The sequence below is a fragment of the Podarcis muralis genome, chromosome 3, assembly GCF_964188315.1.
Source record: "Podarcis muralis chromosome 3, rPodMur119.hap1.1, whole genome shotgun sequence".
Classification (NCBI taxonomy): Eukaryota; Metazoa; Chordata; class Lepidosauria; order Squamata; family Lacertidae; genus Podarcis; species Podarcis muralis.
Genome location: NC_135657.1, coordinates 71,415,129 through 71,431,777, shown reverse-complemented (window position 1 = coordinate 71,431,777; position 16,649 = coordinate 71,415,129). Strand labels below are relative to the sequence as shown.

Genomic DNA, 16,649 nt, shown 5'->3' with positions numbered 1-16,649 from the left:
GTTAGGCCTTTTGTTTCCCTTCTTAGTAAGTACCCAAGCAAGTCTTAAATAGAAGACTCTTTCTTTCCCAACCTATGGAAGTTGTAGGCTCTGCTTTTCTCTTTTTTTCCTGTGTTAATTAAATGGATTACTTTTGGAATTTACAATACAGTTCAGTTGTGAATCATTGTGTTTAGCATTAGAAAACAAGAGTGAGAGTGAGAGAAAACGAGGGGGGTATACACGTGCAAGCATACATTCAGTAAATATAAGACTAGAACAGACTTTGGCTCAAATGTTCACATTGTATTTTTTTTGGCTTTTTAAATGTGATTGCATATCAGAGTTTGAGTTCAAAAGTAGTTGCACTTTAATGCACAAAATTAGAACTCTATATACTCAAAAATTCAGTTTGATCATCCGAAAACTGTCTTTTGGTAGGTATGCAAATCCATACCACATTGAATATATTGATAAGTTTTGTATCTCACAATCCAAATTAATAAATGTTTAAAAATTAGGTAAGGTTTTAAAATATATTTTGTTAAATATATTGCATTTTAAGTACAGTAAGATGACTGCTTGACAATCCTTCATTTAAATATATATTATATATATTTGTCATCTGAAGGTAAAATAATGATAGCAAACTCTTGCATTCTATTCCATTTTGATCTTAATAATAGTTGTTCTCTGTTTAAGCAAATGAACACTTTGGTTCCAACAGCTGGCTCAAATACTGAGTTAGATATGCAATATTGCATTGCTTGTAATGCAATTGATTTGTTTAATGTTTCCTTTGCTTGTGATGTAATGCAAAATAAGGTCTTCCTTATCTTCCTCCCCCCCCCCTCGCCCCAAAGGTCCGAGCCAATTAATAAGGCTTGTAAGTGCTTTGTCACAAGCTACCATGGAGGTCTGCAGAGAAGAACTTTAATCAATAAACATTTCATTTAGATCATGAAAAGAAAGTGTGAGGAGAAGCTCCCGTAGGAGAGGGTGTTACTGGCAATTCTCTCCTTGCAGTGATATGAGGAATTTGCCAAATTAAGCAAAAGGCCTTCATATTTAACACATTAAACGTGTCAAAACTAATAATGGGAATAGTTTAATTTGGGTTGAACCTTACATTGTGAATATTCTAAAAAGCCACAACTGTTTTCTTCAAAGACTTACTGTTGAGCTGGATGGACAGGGCAAGAGGAGGTTGTGAGAAACCCAAATAGCAAATAACACTGGCCGAAAGTTGGGGTGGGGAGAGGAATAGATAATTAGGTGTAATTAGCGTGTATGAATTGTTGTCTCCCTGCCCTTGGCTTGAATAAATTTGGAAGAAAAAAACCCAAGTGGTGAAACTGCTTTGATGTAAGAGGAGTCATTGTGGCTTGGCAGCATAAAGGCAGTGTTTTATACTTCTTACATAATGGTTGTGATACAGAAAGACTGAATGGACTCTGCACCCCCCAGTCTGCTTTACAGCAAGGACTTTTGGATTCTCTTGAAACAAAATGCAGCAGAAGTTTTCAGTTGTTGGTAATGAGGTAGCAGACCTCATCAGAGATAGGCCTAAGCCATCCTTAGTCTGCTTAGATCTTAATCATTTATTTTCATTCTGGAAATCTAGTTTCTGAAATCAACACTTTCCCTTTTCTTCTTCTTTCCTGTTTGGAGCTCTGGCAGGAGCAAAGATTCAGGCCAAGGAAGGAAGTACAAATCAGATTTTGAAGTAAGAAAGCATTGTGAGCAAACTTCATATTGGATGGAACTGAGTTAAAGTAACTTAGTCATCTTTATATATTTGACCTGCTGTTGAACAACTGCTCATTTAGTCTAGCATGAAACATAGCCAGTCCTGTTCTGCTTTGCAGAAAGGCATACTGTATACCGCTTACTTACTAGAATAAGAGCTATCCTTAGTTGTGGGAGTGCATTCTTTGTAAGAGTTGTTTATACTTTTGGATATAATGCAAAGCACCTTGTCAAAGACCAAGATGTTGGTTTACATATCGCTTCTGTTTGTCGCAGTGGGTAGGGAATGATTCTCTTGAGAGACCTTGAAAAAGGAAGCCGTGTTATGCTCTTACCTTATTCCCCACTAAAACTTAATATTGTTCCCTTTGTTTAGGACTTTCTCTTGATTATGCACCCACTAAGCTGAACTTTAAAGAACTTTATAGTTATTGCAACTATAGTCAAACGATCTCAATCTGTTGCATAGCTACAGCTACGTGGTATGCAGAAACAACTGTAAAGCATCTAATTTGAATTAAGGAACCAAATTATCAATTTTGTGTGCTGAAGCAGAGAAACTAAACTTCTTATTCCAGCTGAGGTTCTGGACAATGATACAGCTATGGAGAATGAACAGTTACTTCATATCCACAGTGTTTTAACAAACATAGGAAATAAATCAATATTAATAGAGAATAATTGTCAGCCTTTAAAAATATTAAGCACAACAAATCTGATTTAATACATACAGACTCCAATTATGCAACATAGCAGCAGCAGTAGCTATAGCCTTATGCACACATTTTATGCATAGTATTCTTTGCCAACTTGAGGGCCTGATCTAATCATTTTGGGTGTTAAAATGCTTTTTATCTTTTTAGATTTAGCATTTTGTATTTATTTAAAAATGTAATATTTATGTACATGCACTCTATTCTCAATTTAGAGTTCTGTAGCTACTGGGATATGCTTGAGAAAAGGAAACTGGCATTTCATTTAACCCTTTGAGGGTTTATTATGTAGAACAAGTAGCCTTTTGTGCTTGAAGTTGTACACTCTGAAAAAAAAAAGCAACACCTGAATATCTCTGGAGCTTGAATAATTATGCCCGATTGTGTTTTGCTGGTGTAGGTCACAGGAAATTCACTTAGGGTAGACTCTCTACAAAGCTAAGATATATGCAGATTTTCTGTTGTTGGATTGTGTAAAAATTATTTACTGTTAATACTTGCATAAAGGTTAGAAAGGTTGATGAAGTGATATTTAGTATTGCTTTACTATTCACTGCGTGTCAGGATGTAATTATGACTGATTCATGGAACTGTCTTAGGAACGAACCATCTTTATTAAAATGCTGATCAAGATAAGAGCTGACAGTAATAAAGAATAGAACATTTTAGTCTTGTTGCTTTTCAATGATTGCTAATTACCCCAGAGGTCATGTATAGTGCTTGGGAGGATTCATTGACATTATTTTCTTTTAAGTCTGCTGTTTGAACAACATCTGAACATGAAGACAAAGACTGAGTGCATACTGAACAATAGTTTGACCAAGTTTTTTTATTCCACAAATACTAGATGATTCCTCTCTTTTCCGTTTTGTTACAGAAATTTATGTTCACACGATAAGGCAGGATCTTTGTTTTAAGATCATATCCTGATCATATCCATCACTGTCTTCAGAAGGTCAAACAAATAAAGATGAAACAATGTACTACTAACTCACCTATAGTTTACTGTATGTAGAGCGTAACCCAAAGTAGAGGTAATTAAAAGCCCAGTCTCCTTCCTATGACTTTGGTTATCTTATAAATCAGAATCTTCAGTTTCTTTATTAGATTACAAGGTGCATTTAACCTACAATATACCTTCAGAGAGAAGGCTTTTTAGTACCCTTTGTACCATGTTTGGAACTGAAGTGTGGGCAGTGTTACATGTCATGATTTGAAGACAAACTAATATCCAGACAGAAGAAATACAAAGCATTGGGGGAGAGATTTAGGCCAATGAAATAAGTATACAGAGAGGAGTAAAACAAATGATTTCAGGCTAAATGTGTTTCTTAAGGGTGTTTTTTTGTTGTTGTTTTTTGGTCACAGAATCTGATGAAAGTCCTCTCCCCAGAAAAATACACATAAACACAAACACACACAGAATTTATTCTATCGCAGTAGAAAAATCTTGTGTATGCTCAGTCCACAGACCTCTTGAATCCTATGGGGTCTATGGGCCACAAGTTAAGAACCTCTGGTCTGAACCCTCGGTTGAACAGCCTCCTACAAGCTAGGGCCCCCCCCAACCGATGTTTTATCAACAGCAACTTTGGCAAACCCCAAGTGGTATGTCCTTGCTGGCTGAGGCTGATGGAAGCTGTAGTCCAAAACATCAGGAGGGGAATCAGTTTTGGGAATGCAGAACTAGAAGAAGTAGCACTTAATGGGAAGTCGGGTGTGGGGGAATGATTTCTGGTATGTGCATGAAATTAGTAGATTAGGTAGGTGCACAGAACTCGGGAACCATAATGAGGGCAGCAGGGTTAGAAGTAGGGTAGCTTGGGTATGGGTAATAACCCTTTTCAGTAGTTAAAATAAACTTCTGAGGGCTTCATGATTGGTGGGCCAGAGGCGAAAAGTGGGTGGGGCAAAGAATGTGATTCTTATCTTGTATAGTGGGCTAAATTCAAGCCATGAAAAGGTTAGTGGTTTCTTCATACACATGTATGTGCATGCCCCTTCTCCTCTCTATTCAGGCAAGCAGAAGGCACCATCATAGTTCAAGGACACATTTGAGCAGGCAAAAGCAGAGTCCCTAGAGCAGGGCTAGTAAGAGGACATGACTTAGAGATTTTAAGAGCTGGGTTCAGTCCCTGGGCCTGACATTGCCTTATTATTATTATTATTATTATTATTATTATTATACCCTGCCCATGTTGGCTGGGTTTCCCCAACCACTCTGGGCAGTTTCCAGCACATATAAAAACATAATAAAATGTCAAATCAACATTTCAGACAATTCATTTGCAATTCATTACAAAACCCATCAGCAAAATCATAGCAGTAGGTATTTGTACTTGCAAGATTGGTATAGACAGAATACTGGGGAGCTTTTCAACATGCCTAAAGAGATCAGAAACTGGATACAGGATATTGTTCTCTCCCCTTCTCACTCTTCTTTCTGGGAGGAAGTCCCTCACTCCAACCCTAACTAGAGCTATAACAGATGTGCATCCACAATAGTTAGTGTTAACAGGGAAATGTTAAGCAGGGATTCACCTTAACCAAAACCTGAAATCAGATTTTGGACACTGGTAGAAATCCTAGCCAATTGACTAAATTAGTGAATTGATAATACAACCAAATATTTGGAAGAAGTGCTGGCACATAGGCGTTGTAGCAGGCTTTAATGAGGAGGTATTCCTCCTGTTTGAGAAACATATTTCTTTTTAATCTCTTGTAAGGACTTAATTATGTATTTATTTTTAAGATCAGATGTCCAAATAAAAAAACCCTTAATTTAATAATGAAACTTAATTTTTTAAAGGAAAACTGGGTATCAGGCTGGGGGGGGCATGCAAATCTTTTTTGGGATGGGTCATAGCTTGGTGGTCGAACATCTGTTTGGCATGTAGGTTCCAGCGTTCATGCACAGCATCTTCATTTGGGGCTGGGAGAGAAACCTGCCTGAAATCGTCGAGAGACACTGCTAGTCACTTTAGACCAAACTGAGCTAGAGGAACCAATGGTCTGACTTGGTATAAGGCAGATTGCTATGTTCCTATGCTGTATTTTCAGTATGGATGTTACATCTAACTTGTAGTGATTATATGGAGGAAAGCATAGTTGTCTCCAATGGCTGTATCATTTTCAGTAGTGTTAGGGTTATTATTTCATTCTAACAGAAATTCTTAATATCACGGTTTGTCTCCATTTCTACCTTACAGAGTCTAAAGTTTTCCCCCTTACAGTAACGTGTGTGAGTGATAAGGTTTTTTTTTAACCTTCTTAATTATATTTTCAGAATGTAATTGTGTTTGTCCTTTGCTCTACATAAATACATAAACCAATACATAATAATGTGAGCAGCTGAATAATTCTAAGCATTAAAATTGAATAGTGTAAGAAGTCACAGTCTTTATGCCAATGGTATTGAAATGCTCCTTTGATGTGACATGCAGCTCTGCTATGACTAGCTTCTACTACCATTGGGGAAAGGACAGGAGACTTTTAACACTGCAGATGAATAGGATTATCAAAAGACTTGAAATGTAAACCAACTGTTAGGAGTGTAGCTTTAAAATTAAGGGCTAAAATATGAAGACTCCAGCTAAAAGTTCTTTAGCTGCTGATTAGGATTCCCTGATGGTGATTAGTGAGTGTGGAATGCAATCATGCCTGTAAGCTTTAATCAATCCCATGATGGAGAAGTCAGTTGCTCAAAGAGAGACCAAATTAATACATGTATTGTTTCTATTGGGCTTATTATTTTTAACACTAAAAAAAAAGAAAGTAGGCAAATTTGTGATGAAGTATTTCGGAGCATACAGAATTTCAACAATCCAGAAGCATGTGAACTTTACTACCAAATATTATGTCTGTCTTTATCCTAAGAATGTTTTATTTTACATTGTACAACATTCTGACATGTCTTTTGTGTTGTGTTGTGTGAGCAATTAATCTCACTGTGCGGTAACCCAAGACCTTTTCAAATAGCAATTTTCCTTGTGTAAGTATTTCAAATGTTGAGAGATCTCCATTTTTATTTACATAACCACCTCTCTGTGTATATATGTAAAGTCATGTATTTCTGTTATTAAGATGTTCCAGTGTATGGAAGCTTAGAGAGAATAGTTTGTGATATGAATAGGTCACCTGATAATAAGGGACCCTGCCTGTGCTGAAGTCAGGTGACCCAACAATATGACCATGCTTTTGCTGCAGACCATGGAACTAGCACAGGGGTCAGCAACATTTTTCAGCCATGGGCTGGTTCACCGTCCCTCAGGCCATGTGGGGGGCCAGACTATATTTTGGAGGGAGGGGGATGAACGAATTTCTATGCCCCACAAATAACCCAGAGATGCATTCTAAATAAAAGCCCGCATTCTCCTCATGTAAAAACACCAGGCAGGCCCCACAAATAACTCAGAGATGCATATTAAATAAAGCGACACATTCTACTCATGTAAAAACACGCTGATTCCCGGACCGTCCACGGGCCAGATTGAGAAGGCGCATGGGCTGCATCTGGCCCACGGGCCTTAGGTTGCCTACCCCTGAACTAGCATCTCAAATGCAGATTCCAGAAGCTTGAGCACAATTATAAGAACATCAGTTTTCACTCTAAGGGAAGGCCTTCATGTTTCATTGGGGTGGGGGCAAGCCAAGTTCAGATCTCCTTGTCCTTAGAAACAACTTTCCCCTTCCTACTTCCTCATGTGTTCTGATCTATTATCCACCATGCAATCATTGCTATTATTATATAATTATTAGTATGTATGTACGTGTTGCCTTTATGTGCCAAGATAATGCATAGTTTCAAACAATATTAGAATAAACAAATGATACAAAATATCCTTAGGCAACTTCAGGAACTGATGCCACAAACTCCCAGACCTTGCATCCAGCTTCCCTCAGAGCAGACAGCTCCTAAGGAAGGTGGGAGAGGGATAATAACATTACTAATAATAGCAATTTATACATTTAAAAATATTCAGAACTGCCCCTTCCAAATTGCAGTAAAATTAAGCATTTGCATGCACTGTGCAAATTTACTCAAACTGCAGAATAATTTTAAAGGCATTTTTCCAGATTTGCCGCAGAAATCCATTCTTGCCGACCACTGTGTGCTTGGGCTGCAATTTTATTCTTGCTTACTTAGAAGAAAGGTCCACAGAACTCATTGGAGTTAATTATTTATACTGCATTTCTAAAAGTTTGATATGTAGCTTTTCTGAGTTCAAATGCAGCTTACACATTGCAATTCAAAAACACAATCTGTTATATTCAACTAAGTCATATTCAGAGTAGACCGGTTGTAAAAAACCGAACTTGGTAGCTCAAGTTACTTAGGTCCATAGATTTCATTGAGTCTGCACTGAGTATGACTGTTGGAAATCACCCAGTATCAATAAAACTTCTTTTAGAAACCTAAAAAAACTTACAGCATGCCATAATACGAAGCAGCAATTTATAGAGAACAGGTGAAGAAAAAGGTCTGCCAAGTCAAAGAGAGGTTTGCTTATGTAAAGCTCACTTGATTTACCTTCAGGTACCTATGCAGAGAGTTGGGCTGTTCTTGTACATTTAAACTAGGGCTGTGATCGCTGGCATCCCTAGCCCCTATTTCCTGTTGATGAGCAAAAACTATAGAGGTTGTTTGAAACTTTGATCACCTTTTGTCTGATTTGGATAAACGTCCACTTTACGTTGTTGTTTTTGCCTGGCTCTACTACCTTGTATTGATTACTGAGTGATGCTGAAAATGTATGTTTGTAACAGCTGTATTAAGGCATTCTTAGTGGCCGGGAGGAGAATTCTCAGTGATTTCTTTGTATAACTTTGAAGCAGCCTTGATGGTGGAATGAGCATAATCCAAGTGAATAACTGGCCGGACCCATCATTCAGTTCGCCTTATGCTGATGCATAGGGACATATGAGCTGATGCACTGCTAAGATATGCTGTACTCCCTTGCAAAATTCCATAGCATCTGCTTAAGGAAAGTAACAACTCTGTTATTTTGTTTCTGTATTCAGAAATACTGCAGCACTATCCAGCTGGATTCCGGAATAGACTATAGGAAACAAGCGCTACCAGCAGCAGGAAAGCTATATTACCTGTAAGTTGTTAAAGCTAAAGGTATTTTTCTTTTCTTTTTCTTTCCTTCACTAGCCAACATGTCTTGCCACAGGGGCAAGTAAAAACACCCACCCCACCCCACAAAACCAAACAAATGCCAACTATCTTCTGTTTTGCCACAGTGCTAGTGCCATCAGATGGCATTTTCAGTATCTTCAGTTACATCGTTTAAAATGTGTGACTGAATCAAAACTAATTAGATTTTGGGGGGAGGTGTGGTGTTTGCAGAACTGAAGTGACAGATGGTTATAAAGCAATGAATATCCTCTTGTAAAAGAGTGTGCAATTCCCTGGTAAATAAAAGAGCATCCTTTATTGTAGTAAACTAATTATTTATACAAATCCTCTGACAAGGACTCATTTACTGTTGGGTGTTACCATTTGTGGATTGAAAAACTTGTCTTATTTTGACAGATGATCTGCTTGTATCTCGGATGTTGATTTCCTTCAGCATTTATTCTCTGTTTGAAGATGATAAAAAATAATACCATAATACAGCTATAAGTACAATTTATCTGTATAGCTTTGATTTCTGTTTCCCTAATGATAGTTTACCCTCAGAGCAATTTGAGAATACAAGTATATGTGATGCAAAGTTGTTCCAACATTTAAGAAGAGAAAGTGGTTTTAATCAAGCCAATACAAGTACAAATCTACTTGTAGCTTTATTATGGCATTGTTTTTTTAATATTATTTTTGAGGAGTTTAAATAAGGACTGGGCTTTCCAGCTAGCAAAATGATTAGCCCCAGTCTAGGACTATAATGGGAGTGTACCATTTAGTTCATAATCCAGGGGTAGCACCTTGTATATAATTTTTGGGTGAGTTTTATACTCAGGATTGCCAGACAACTGGATATGACCTGAAGTTTTAGGTTTTAACCTTATTCTTAGGCTTCTGGGGAAGGAATAAAATATTGGCGTTAGGGACTTGTTAATTAAAAGTTACTGAGCATTGCTTCCCATCCTGAGTAGGAAAAAAGAAATTTCACTTCACATAGTGGGTTCAAGGCCACAATTAGTGCTGGCAATACTAACAAATGATTTTGAAATACTAAAATTTTATCTTTTAAGGGAGAAACAATTTATTTTCTCATATTGTGGTAGAATTCATGTATGTTGATATTGTGTTAAGCTTGGACTGCATTGAATGTTGATTGGTACTTCTATAGAAACGTGGTTTTTCCTCCTGCAAATCTGGACTGAGCATCAAAGGGCTTGGGCAAAATTTGCCTGTTTCACCCATAAACAGAGTTCCCACTCCAGATCTATAAAGAGAGGTGCTAGGTAATGTTATGGGGATGGATTTCTGCTTCTGGCATTGCTACATTTTGAGCTAAAGGTATATATATGGGAGCAAGGGCAGAAGAATCCCACAGAGTCTAACTTATATTTCAGGGCCTTCTCTCCTAGTGGGCAAGATGAGATACTAATGGATTGCTAATGGTGAGGCACCATCCTTAGTACAGTGGTACCTCGGGTTACAGACACTTCAGGTTACAGACTCCGCTAACCCAGAAATAGTACCTCGGGTTAAGAACTTTACTTCAGGATGAGAAAATAAATCAAGTGGCAGCGGCGCAGTGGCAGCGGGAGGCCCCATTAGCTAAAGTGGTACCTCAGGTTAAGAACAGTTTCAGGTTAAGAATTAAGTTCTTAACCCAAGGTACCACTGTATACATATTTGCTGGCATTGTACTTTTGCCTGAATTCACAAAGGGCTGAGTCAAAGATTGCAACAAGTTGAAATGGAACAGCTGTGGTCTGTCTGAAGGATTGAAATGTGGGGAATATATATATATATATTAGGGGAATATATATATATATTAGGGCAATTTTTCTGTGTTTGGTTCCATAGTCCCAGTCCTTAAAACTACTAGCACTTTTTACTGCACAAAAGAAGTTTATTATAACATTTTTGCATTCTGTATCCAGACTAAGTCCAGTTTAAACATAAAGAACCATAAGAAGAGAGACCAGGAGTCTCTAACAATCGTTAACACCTAGACAGCAAAGCAAGCAAATACATATGCCACATGGTCATAGTATTTCCCACTATAGTAATATGTATTGCATTTCTATTTAAATTATAGTAAATGGGTGATGTCTAGCTGAATCCCTTTGAGAGACTCTGGAGCAGACTTGGGAAAGGTGTCAGGGGAAGGAAAGGAAAGGAAAGGGCCATTGCGCAAGTAGACTTCTGCTCATGCAACACAGAGTATCAACCTATAATTCTAAAATGGTATATAAACATATAAATTACCACTATATGCGAATTTTATGCAAATCTGCTTCCTCTTTTGTACTTTTTGGATGGTTATGCGTAAGTGGCTGCTTCAATCATTGCTGAAAATTTCCTGTAATTTCATAATCTTTGGGCATCTCAAATTATTTGGAGGATTTTAGATATGTCAAAACTAATTATATACAGTATGATCCTATACATGTTTACTTTTAAGTAAAGCCCACTGAATTTAGTGGGACTTATTCCTAGGTAAGAGGGCATAGGAATGCAAACTTTATTCTAGAAAATGTCAGATCAACACATTACATTTTATTTGTATCTATTTAAACCTGTGATAAAATAATATTTACTTCAGATATAATTTCACTGCACCCTCTTAGAGGTTTGTAAGGCTTCCCCTTCAGATGCTTGCTAGCTTTTGCTTCCTTGCTCTCATTTTGTGTGCGAGGTATAGACAAAAGCTTATCTTTCTCACCCTATCTCTGTGTGTATGCATTGTTGGCATCTGTCTGTCTCAAGAGACAATGGAACAGTGCGCCATTGAGAGTAAGTCAAAGCATTGGGCAGTTATGGTGCCTGCTGTGGCTGTAGAGACCAACATGGGAGAGAGATGTTTCATTGCAGGTGGGGCAAATGAAGGCGTCCAGTTTTGCTGCTACTGATGCACCACGGGGTTTCTTCTCTCTGCTCTCCTCCCAGCATGTGTGTGTGTGTGTGTGTGTGTGTATCTATCTATCTATCTGATGGCCTGGCCCGGCATTGCCTCATTACTGGAAACAGCTTGAAACACAAAAGTCTTCCTATGTATGCAAATAAAGCAGAATCATCTACCTGAGAGTTAATGTTCTCTGCTTTTAAGTGTATTCTAACTCTAATGTTTGTATTTACAACATAACATCCTGTTCTGTCTTTCTCACTCTCTCTCCTTTTTTATGGGCAAAAAGCTAAGCAAGCTCAGGCAGCTGTTTGATGTTGGCTTCAAGTGTTATTAATTTCATATTCTATTATTCTTTTCACTGTAGCACAAGTGAAGCTGATGTGGAGGCTGTCATGGATAAGTTGTTTGATGAGCTGGCTCAAAAACAAAATGATTGTACGTAAGTTAATTTCTCTTGAAAGAGAATACATTTAGAACACAATGCCCAATCTCCACTGACCAATTAATAAGTTCCACTGCTGTATATGGGTTGATGCCACACTCAAGTGGCAGTCATTGTATCAGCATTTTGTCTAATTTATGTGTTGAATCATGTGCTATTATTCATCAAGCTATGCATTTCCTATCTGTAAGAGATGAGTTTTGTAGTAATTATCCAGACAAGATTGAGTCTTTGTTCATGTTCCCATAGTAACTAGACCAAGGATTTTAAAAGTACAAGGCAGAGAGCTGAGAGTGAATAAAGCGTGTGGAACCATTGCAGACTTCACATTTGAAGAGCTGTGTGACAGAGTGAGTACCCAGTCAAGCCTAGATCAGTTGGGCTTTTCAGGCTCCCCCCCCCTTTTTTATTATATTATCCCAGCTCCAAACAAGCTTTGAGATATCCTTTGAACCTACAACAACAACAAGAAAACTTGAATTCTAGAGTTGAAAAGTAAAACTGAAAGGGTGAAAAAAAGCATAGCACAATCAGTTTCTCTTGAAAGTGATCTCTATGATAAGCAATTTAAATGTGTGAATAAAATTCTGGAACTTGCTAAGGTACTAGTGTCCAAAAGAAATTCACATCTAGATGACAGTTGTTAAATGCTGATCACTTAGGTAAGGAGCACAAAGAATAAAAACTTCCTTTCAGAAGCAGACCAAAGGTCCATCTATCACATGTCTGCAATGGTGAATTACATTTGATCTATCCTAGCTGTTTTCACTTACTTCCAGTGAGACAAAAGATAAGACTTCCATCTAAATACCTTTTCAGCCAAGGATTCACATGATGCCCTTTGAATTACTACTCCATGGTGACTTTCTGTGAGACCCTAGAGAATATTCTTTAAGAAAATACCCATCTGTACCTGTACTGAGAATGTAGAGCTGCCAGCCAGGTAGTTTACTAAAGAAGCCTGTTGCCTTGATCAAGGGCAAAAGCTGTTCAATGGTTGTCTTACCTACTGTGACTTTATAGGTAAAGTGGGAAGTGGGATGATAATGCATATCCCAAAGTAATAGAATTGGGGATATATTATTACCCCCTCAGCAGAATGCCCAGGATATATTATTACCCCCTCAGCAGAATGCCCAGGGGGATCTTGAGATGGACAATGCATCTAAACAATTAGGCATCTAAAAGGATAAAGTGTTGTTGTAATGAGTGTCTTAAATTACTCTCACATTGACTGTGGGTAGATTCATGTTCTGGTCACAACACAAACGTAAAAAAAAAATTTGGTTGTTGTTTAGTCGTTTAGTCGTGTCCGACTCTTCATGACCCCATGGACCAGAGCACATATAAAAGAAATCTAGAAAACCCTAACTCACTCTGCCCTAAGACAGCTGGTGATGGAATTGATGAGAGGGGAGTTTCAAGTGATGCCCAGGACCAGATGGAAGGCAGGAAATGTGCAGTTGAACTGATGGGGAACAGTGATCATAGTGCTATCAAATTTAACATATGGACAATTGCCAGAGAAGTCCAACATGATTGCACTTGACCTCAGAAGCAGGGGGGAAATGAGGTAGAGCTGCATTGGTGAAACCAGCCACCTTCTGAGTCTCTCCCCCCTCACAGTCCTTCCTCTGGAAACAGCTCCCTTATAAAGGCTCCTAGGGCTGGAGGGTGGGGCAAGGCAGGTGGAAAAAACCATTAGCTGCTCGATATTGTATCATTGGGGAAAGTGCGGAAAAGGGCTACCAGAATTATCACTGAGTTGGAACAACTCTACCATGATGAAAGGTTATAATCTTTTGGGATTTCAGCTGAGAAAAAAAGCCAAGTAAGAAGGAGGGACTCCTGTTTAATTCTTTGGCCATTGGCCTGTAGGACCCCTCAGGACTAATAATAATAATGCCATTAACTCACGCTAACTTAGAGTGTAACTTTGGGTCAGCACAAAAAACAAATGCTCTTCTAGTAAATGTGTTGGTGCAAGGTCATTTTCCTTGGTCAGACAAGTAGGCAATGAAACATGATTGTTGCCTTTTGTGGTAAAATAATAAAATGGAAATTTAAGAGTTTAGTCCTATGCATTTGCATTCAGAGATGATTACAACCAAATTCAGTGGGGCTGGCTTCTTAGTTAGTGCAATTAGGATTATATGCTAAATTCTAAACATTACAAAATTATTTTTAACAACAATTCAAACCCCAGAAATGTTCAGATGGCAGTATTTAAAACTGAAGAAGATGAACTCTACATACAGATTGTGAAAATGAGTTGGTAGTTATTTATAGTCTGAACACACACTCATAAAAGTCTAATTAACTTTGAAATGGAAATATGGTGTTTCTTTCATTCCTAGGTCATTCAAGGCCAGCCCTACCTTTGTGCATGACCACCCACTTGATTTAGACATAGTGGTTGAATCATGCCCCAACACACACCCCCCCCACATGGATTAGTCCATATGCATTAGACTGCAACATAGAATAAATCTTGTAGGTTTCATATTTGCAGTTACATATACTTGTGGCACTCAGAGCTTTAAACAGTGACAAATCTCAGCGGACTGATTTGCACATAATGACTTAGCACCATGTGCATGATCTGGAAGGAGCCTGAACATTGCCTTGGGCTTGGGCGCTCCCCTCTCCTCTCCACATAAGGAAGGAAAGGACCTTGACAGTGTCTCCTTTCAGTTTCAGATAATACTGGTGTAGGTTTATGTACAGACCTGATTTTGTGCTTTAAGAGACAGTTAAACAAGCCAGCTTCATAATCCATGGTTTGAAGTTGGCTTGTTAGAAACTTAGCACAGAGTTTCTTCTAAATGACAAAATCTGGTTCCTTTGTCACTGTCAGGATTTGTGGAATGTAAATCATACAACAGGGTCAGGAGTGTGCAAATCTGAGCTTTGATTTTATTGCAGCTCATGCACATTGCACTAAACCATTGCTTAGTTGTCAATCTAGAGAACACCTCCTTCTGTGCGTGGTGCACATGGGGTCTATGTGTGAGAGTGGGAGGGTGAATATGTTTGGTCTGTGAGGTTGTATGTGTGATTTATTGAGTGTGTGAGAGAGATGTATGTTTGTCTGAGGTCTGTATGTGTGCAGTGAGTGTATTGCATGTGCATGAGAAAGTGAATATTATTTAGCCACCTTGTATGGTTTCCCTGGTACTGAAGAATGCATCCTATTAGACAGCAACAGCATCAGTGTGTGAAAGAAAGAGAAATCAATATTGCGTGATCTCCACAGGACCAGTCAGACATGTCTGACTTCCCTTGACCAACTGAGGTTGTCTGGAGCAGGGGGTGGAGCAGGGAAGCAACAATAACTGTACTTTCTGTGTTATGCCGTACCCCATGGCAATCTTTTTCTCCCCATGCCATGCCCCAAAGGCAGCTGTTTCGTGGCTGGTGCCCACAGTGCTATTTCAATATTCAAAAGTGTGCCACACTCCCAAACAGGTTGGCGACCTCTGTCTTAATGTTACATAGTGCTCACAGAGTGCTGTGAGTTCTTTGTAAGTCTAATTTATATGTGTGTCAACATATTGGCCTGCTATGGGAGGAAGGGTAGCATCTTGGCCAGGGAGGGCGGGGTATAAATAAAAATTATTATTATTATTATTATTATTATTATTATTATTATTATTAATTGAATGAATAACAACAACAGCATACCCAGAATGTATCAAGCTCAAATAATAAGCAAGTATCATGTGCAGATTTTTATGTATATTATTTCACATCCTCTGTGTTGGTCTTAAGTTCTAGACATTGCATAGCAAATGGAAGAAGGTCCACTGCATCACGTAGAACAATTGTTTTCATTACACAGTTGCTTTTTATCGATGGCCCTGACTGTATAGCACACAGAAAGTTGTTTCACTTGTCTCTTCCCACCATCCACCTGTTTCATCCATTTAACCTTGTTTCAGAATCTAGCATCTGTGTATAATGTAAATTAATACTGACCAGAAAGGTAGGTGCAGCATAAATCTTATCTTTAATCTCCATGTTATCTATATTTCTTAATGCTTCTTTGAAAGAAAAACTTTCAGCCATGATTATGCATAGCAAATACTGCCCTCTGATGGCAATACTAACTTTTTAATGTGATTAAGGCTGTGTGCTGATGGTTCTTTCTCTGCAGCAACGGTGAACTTCGTGATCCACTATTAGTAACTTGATAGTGGTATAGACATAATGGAGACGCTCTCTAGGGGCAAAAGCCTGGTCACTCACTCTTCAAAATTCTTAGCAGCATCTTTTGGCAGTCAATGTCAGTCCTAAGGATAACTTGCACTTTTTTAGTTTAAGAGCTACATGGGCACCTATATTTATATGCACCCATCATTTGACGTACCAAAATATTTATTATTATTTTTTTAATCAATCCAAAAGTGTGGTAACCATGAAGGCAAGGGGATAGTTACTTTTATTGGACACTACTCAATAGCTGCCAACACCACACACACCGAAACCTAGAGAGAGAGAGAGAGCACAAGAGTTGTCCCCACCCCCTTCAACTCCCCCCTTTTCTGCTTCCTATTTATGTGGTTTTTTGTATTTCTAGTAACAAAAATAAAAACCTCACCTCAGAGCAAAGGGCTGTTGCTTTGCTTTTTTTTTCTTCAGAAGCAAAAAAACGGTCAACGCCATCCCCTTTGTTATGAAGTTGTGACATTCCCTCATCACAGAGGTACGTCTGGCACCTTCACTATACAGCTTTTGGTG

The 16,649-nt window shown here is 38.3% G+C and overlaps 1 protein-coding gene across 5 annotated transcripts in view; it reads left to right on the top strand.

The window, feature by feature from the left end:
* AFG1L (AFG1 like ATPase) overlaps positions 1 to 16,649 on the top strand; it is a 54,537-nt gene that overhangs the window by 25,892 nt on the left and 11,996 nt on the right. For 4 of the 5 annotated variants that reach the window (XM_077926128.1, XM_028723105.2, XM_028723104.2 and 1 more), the window contains 3 exons: positions 8,463 to 8,545; positions 11,832 to 11,902; positions 12,159 to 12,259. The exons of the other annotated variant lie outside the window; for it this stretch is intronic. In XM_077926128.1, the coding sequence (XP_077782254.1) occupies positions 8,463 to 8,545; positions 11,832 to 11,902; positions 12,159 to 12,259 (255 nt within the window). The remainder of the gene's footprint in view (positions 1 to 8,462; positions 8,546 to 11,831; positions 11,903 to 12,158; positions 12,260 to 16,649) is intronic. 5 annotated transcript variants of the gene reach the window in all.